The sequence below is a fragment of the Myripristis murdjan genome, chromosome 1 (assembly GCF_902150065.1).
Source record: "Myripristis murdjan chromosome 1, fMyrMur1.1, whole genome shotgun sequence".
NCBI classification, from domain to species: Eukaryota; Metazoa; Chordata; class Actinopteri; order Holocentriformes; family Holocentridae; genus Myripristis; species Myripristis murdjan.
The window spans coordinates 20517460-20523886 of NC_043980.1; the positions used below are offsets into that span (position 1 = coordinate 20517460).

General features: G+C 38.0%; 1 protein-coding gene across 1 annotated transcript; it reads right to left on the bottom strand.

Annotated features, from left to right (window-relative positions):
* Positions 1–3428: 3428 nt before the first annotated feature.
* LOC115365630 (ADP-ribosylation factor-like protein 6-interacting protein 4) lies at positions 3429–6042 on the bottom strand. Its single transcript, XM_030060729.1, has 3 exons — positions 5924–6042; positions 4470–4739; positions 3429–3934 (listed from the first exon to the last, which is right to left on the bottom strand). The coding sequence occupies exons 1-3, from the start codon at positions 6015–6017 to the stop codon at positions 3705–3707; spliced, it is 594 nt and encodes a 197-aa protein (XP_029916589.1). The 5' UTR covers positions 6018–6042; the 3' UTR covers positions 3429–3704.
* Between the last annotated feature and the right edge of the window lie 385 nt (positions 6043–6427).

Genomic DNA, 6427 nt, shown 5'->3' on the forward strand with positions numbered 1-6427 from the left:
ATGATATTACATAGTGTTTTAATAAATACAGCAGCGATAGCAATTGCAGTGTCTTTGAATTAATTCTGGTAGGGAAGTAATTTACTTACCACTCAGCATGTGAAATATTTCCAAGCTCTGTATTATATAAAAAAGAAATCCATAGAGAGGCTAGGAGAGCGTGTTTGCTGAGGAAATGCACTGCTCAAGCACAACAAGCACCGGCTTTGGAAGGAACCAGCTCTGAGTCTTCAAACATGAATCAAGTGATTTCCTTATAAATCACGTTCACATTGGTGAGGCTCTGGGAAGACAAAACCGCCTAGCGCTTGTTGATCTTAACGACTGCTTCTGTAAACAGTTGATATGGGCTTTAATGGGAACTCTCTAGTGGGACTTAACGGTGAAAAATAAAATCTCAGAGAAGATTGTTTATATCTGGATGTAAACAATGTCCTACATCCTGCTATTTCACATGGAGACATCAGGGGATGTCGTGATGTCTGTCTGGACCATTGATAAGATTTCTTATTATTATAGTCAAGGTTTGAATAACCCTTGAATGAATAAATATACTCTTGAATGAACAAATATTCAAGTTTTAAAATTTAATCATCTTCAGATCAGTTTTATCTTAAGGATTTTCAAACAGCAGAATAGCACTAGTTTTGCTCAGCCCCTAATGAGAATCCTTACTCCCAAAAATTGGCTTTCTTATCTAGAATTAAATATAAATGACCATAATTGTGTTCCTTGTCTTGGATGCTGAGGCTGGGTCATGGGAATGGGAGGATCTTGGTCACCAACCACATGGATAAACTACAGGATATATTTATAGGCGATGCATAACTGTCTTGTACAAGTGAGACAGATGACCTGGAAAAAAGGACTGCTGAAAAAAAAACAGCTCATGTGTATTTTAAGCTCCTTGATAAGAAGTGTTTCCTTGTGATAGTTTGGGAGGCCATTATCACAAAATCGGCATGATATTTGTGTGATGATGTGGCTCTTGTTTTCTGCTTTTATATCCTTTGCTATAACAGCATGAATAACTTAAATTTCTGAACTCATGATGTCACAGGATGGACAGAGCTATATTCATCCTGGGCAGTATTATATTTTCAAGGTCCTGAGGTTGAAATTACAAATCACCAGGGCAGTGGATCAGAAATTCACTTACTAGACTGTTCACCAGTGTATTTAATACTGAAGACCTGTCATTCAGAATATTTTTTTCATGTTCAATAGAGAGTGAGCTCTTGCACAGGAGGTATATATTCTACACTAAAAGGTTATGTGTACGCAAGTAGGAGACAAAAATGATTGGGTTTATGAAACGATGCCTTCACACACTGCCACAATTTCTTCTTTAAAAGTCCAAACAATTTTGGCACACAAGTGCAAGAGCCTCATGCTTTGCCCCCGTAACTCCTACAGTCACCTGCAGAAGAATTAATGAACTGGTCTTTATGGGTATTGACATGCATGGAAATGTCATTGTCATTCCATCGTCTCTGTGAGAAAATGCCAACAAAACAAATGAGTGAAAATTCCTCATCAGTCTGTGCCCTCAGCAACGCCCTCAGCCCTCGATAATGGGAAATGTTAATTAGTGGCACTGGGTGAGAAAAAGAGGATACAACCAACGTGACTTATAGACAGATGAGACTGCTGCAAATGACCCAGGTACATGTGCCTTTTGATTTTGGAAAGAGTGTAGATAGAAGAGTGACCATGTATTTAAAATCTCACCTTTATTTGGTTTGAGTGAAAAAAAAAAAAATACATTACAGACATAAGAAGAAACTTGACAAGTTTTTTGTCTTTATTTTTTGACGGGGAGTATTAGACAGTGTGTGACCGATGTTGAAGTGGTGGCTAAGGAGAAAGTGTGTGTGCTTGGCTACCGCTAGTTTCTAATGCACACACAACAAAACAAGCCATAAAAAATATTTGGTAACACTTTATAATAACTATCCTTTATAAACAGTTAATAGATCATTCACAAATTATCTGTTAAGAAATTAATAATCACTTATTAACAGTTAGTTAACTATTTACTAACTCTTTGGTAATTATTAAGAAACTCTATAATTATTAGTTAACAGATCATGAACAAGTTATTAATAAATGACTTGTTAACTATTTGTTAATAATTAGAAACTTTCTAAGAGTAAAAACTGTGAATGCCTTAAAAATAGTCAATAGATCCAGAACAAGCTATTGGTAAACAACTTGTTAACCATTTGTTAATAATTGATAAACAACTTATTAAGAGTAAACATACTATGCAGCGTACGTCTTATAACTAGATAATAGATTATGAACAAGCTATTAGTAAATGACTTGTTAACTATGTGTTAATAATTGGTAACAACTCAATAAAAGTGAACCAGATATGCTGCCACCTGCCTTATACCTAGTTAATAGGTCATGAACAAGCTGTTAGTTAACTACTCAAAAGCATGTTTAACTGAGTAACAAATTATTATTTTAAGATCAGTAAATACATTTGTTAATACCATGTTTGAGTTATAGATGTTATTGGGACGTTATTCTAAAGTTGCAACTATTCCTCATTTATTAACATTTATGAAGGTTATTTTGTGTTAATGAATTGTTAATTAATTATCAACAACTACTTTATAAATTATCAGTTAATGTATTTGTTAATACCATGTTTATGAGTTACAGGCATTATTTGGACGTTATTCTAAAGTTGCAACTATTCCTCATTTACCAACATGTACTAACATGTACTAACAATGTGTTGACCTTGTTACACCCATTTACTGTTATAGATGCTGTATTTTACCAAAGAAGCACCACAGATGAAATTGTGAGCACTGTGTTTAATATTTATAAACATTAAAACAAGAATCAAGGAGAAACCACTGGTTCTGAAATGTTCAACATTTGCTCATCCTCAACACTGGTCCTGAAATCCTCAACATTTTAGTCTGGGGATGGTAACCCCAAATAAATAAATAAATATAATATTGTGCTCTATAAATGGTGAACAAAAATGTCTCAAACCAAGCAACTTGCTATTCTCTCCAATCAAGAGGACATGATACTGTAAAAACAAAGCAACAGCTTAAGAACTTAAGGTTTGGACATGTTGTCTTTACTTATTCCAAGGCTCTAAATCATTAAAGTTTTAAATAACTCTACATTCTGAGGGCCATCATTGATACTGAGTGGTTGGTCAGTAATGTCGATCTCCCAGTCCCTCTGCTTTGCAGTCAACAGAAAGAACAATTCTCTCCCCTATTTAGACAGGAGAGGGAACAGGATAGTAGAAAATGCCTAATCTGTTGACTGCAGCGCAGAGGGCCCATGTTACCGACAAACCACTCTATAATCAGTGATGGCTGCCAAAATGGAGACCTATTTAACTTGCATAAAAAAAGAAAAAGAAACAAATATTTAAAACCATTTAGAGCACCTTTAATGAGTTGAATATGTGCTCCAGTGATATCACACACAAGGATTCTGTGTCCCCTGATGACATCATTCGTGGATATATTTAAACTCATTAACTTCTAACAGTCAAACTAAAGTCACAAACAACAAAACAAAAGTTGAGAACCACTGCTCTCGGGCACCATCCCATCTCTAAATGACCAACCTGGCCCTGGGGAAGTTACCCCTAAGCTCTCTTACACAGAGGAATCAGTTTCCCTTTTTTCTTCTGATTTTCAACATCCCTCAAAAGGTCTGGATCATTGATCAAAACTTCCAAACATTGTTTTGCAAAGTCTTGCAGTTGTTGCTGTGGTGTGTAAGCACCCAGCAGCTCTCTGTACCACATACAGCTCACACATTGGGGCACTGGCAACGACGGTGTCTGGGTCGACACCGACCATTCTGTATGCTGCACTCAGCTTTCTTCCCTTCTTGTATGCCTTAAGGACTTTCTGGTACCTCTTGATGGCCTCTTTGGGATGACGTGCTGAAACGAAGAAATCTGATTCAATAAAACAAATATACAAGCAGTATACAGACACAGGCGCACACACACACACACACACACACACACAAGACATGCAAACTGGGTGAAAAAGGTGAGAGGACTGTGTGGGTGGGGTAGGCACAGAGCAAAAAGGGCGGATCCAGATATGCCCCCCAATCCCCTTACTACCCAGGACTATCTCTGGATTGTGAACAGTGCTACATTGGGACTATTGATGATTTATTAGCTCAGCTAGCACAAAAGAAACTCTGATTATACCATACGAAGCGTTTGAGAGTTTGAACATACGTTTTTAGAGTGCTTCAGTGTTAATAGTCCGGATCTCCACTAGCTGCTAGTGTTAGCTGCTGGCTTGTATTTTGTATTAAACAAACACATGCACAAGACTCCCAAGATAAATAAACAAATAATCTCAGCGGATGTACACGTATCAAACAAGAACCTATATTGGGGTCAAAACAGTGAATTTCGATGAAAGGCAACAGCCTAACTGCCCTCCTCTCGTTACATTTACCTCTCTGTCTGCTATATTGGCACTTTCTCTTCCCTTTCATCTTCTTCTTTTCCTTCTTGTTCTTCTTGTGGTGGTAGTCCCTCTTGTCTTTCTTATGGTGGTGGCCCCTCTTTTTCTTCTCGCTTCTTTTCTTGGATTTTCTTTCATTGTCTGAATCGGTTGATGAGGATGAAGAGCTTGATGACGATGACTCAGAAAATGAAGAGGACAAAGAGGAGTCGGAGGAGCATGATGCATCATCAGAGGACGAGTCAATTGTCCCTCCAGCATCTGTATCAAAAACACAATATAAATAGTTAAGTGACAATCATAAAACTAAGTGAAAACCCATGCAACACTGTCAGGTGTGCAAATATCTTTTCACACAGGTATGTGTTACTTACTTAGACCAATTTCTTGGAACAAACAAAAAAAGTTCCAATCATAAAAGCTAAATAGCTTAGGAAATATACAAAGAATAATCAGGACTGCATATTATCTACACATTTTTTCTACAAGTAAAAATTTAGTTGTTTACTGTATGTATCATTTTATTTTTTTGTACATTATAGCAATTAAACTGAAACGGTATATTTTATTCATTCATGTGAAAAATGTCAGAATCGGAACTGAAGAAACTAAAAGTAATTAAGCTTAGCAATTGTCTTTGCATTCCTGCCGCATTACTGTCTTGTGCATTGCCCACTCTAGCTAAGAGCATTTACACCTTTGACCAGCAAAAGCCTGGTCTCAGGCGGCAAATAAATGGCTCACTGTATCACTGTTATTTTAAGAGTGTAAGTGCGCACAACATAGACGCAAATGTGTTCTGAAGCAGTTGGTACCAGCAACAGGAGAACCCATTACCCAGTGGAACGGAATTCCACTTCCCAATTCCAGTTGGTGGATTAAAAGGAGGTGCAGTGATTGTAGACCCCATAGTATTAAGTAAAAGCCATAGTTCTGTGATAAAAGCATTGACCCGCAGAATTGACAACACTATTTTGGCTGTTTTCCACCACTACCATGAAGAGTGGCCTATTATGTGAAGTTGACTGACTTGAGAAAATATATTTGCCTAAGTCTCTTGATTTCTACAATTGCCCAGCTCATTAATAGTACATGTAACAGACATATATATCTAAGCGAGCACGCATGCACGTGCACACACATAAGCCTTTGAATTGCAGTTACAAGGGTAATGCTAGCTGCTAAAATTAACGCTAGTAGGCTAGCAGGGGGAAAAAAAGAAAGGGAAAATAAACAAAAAACAAAAAGCTTGGCTTAGGCGCACGGCTTTGAAGGGTGCGCCTCTGCCTACCTTACAAAGAGTGTGCTCGCGCAAAAGACGCGATATGTGCACAGCATGTTAGGCTAATATTTCCAGCTAGCTAACGTTAGCTTGTAAACTAACACGAGTATGCCTGCCCAAGTGAAAATATCTGCATGTCTCACTAAAATCATACCATACCTACCGTCATGATTGTCATCCATTGCTGCAGCTGCAGTGTTCGCCATCCTAACATTTGTTGCTGCAGTTTTCTTCCTCTTTGTCCCTGTCGCGGCCATTGGAGCAACACTTTTCCTGACCGCGTATTCAGGCGGGTGAGTGAGTAGGCGAACGGAAACAAGCGCCTTGAACTTGGTGCGCGACGCTGAGCAGGTGACCTATAAAGCCCGCCCTCTTTTCTTGATCGTCCAATCACAACTGCTCCATGAAATCCCATTACTTGGCGGGATATTTAGAATAAATAACATAAAGTAGAGGAGAAAAGGTTAATCAAACCTGTCGGCATCCAGTCACAGATCCTATAAAAATGCCTGGTTTAGCCAGTGAGCTAAGAGGGCTTGTTGAATGCAGTACTACATCTAAAAGAAGACACAAAGAAATGATCAAGTGGCTTCAAAAGAAAAAGCTTCTAAAAAGAAAAATGAAATGCAAAGAATGCAAGCTCAAGATGGAAATGAAGGAATCGGCT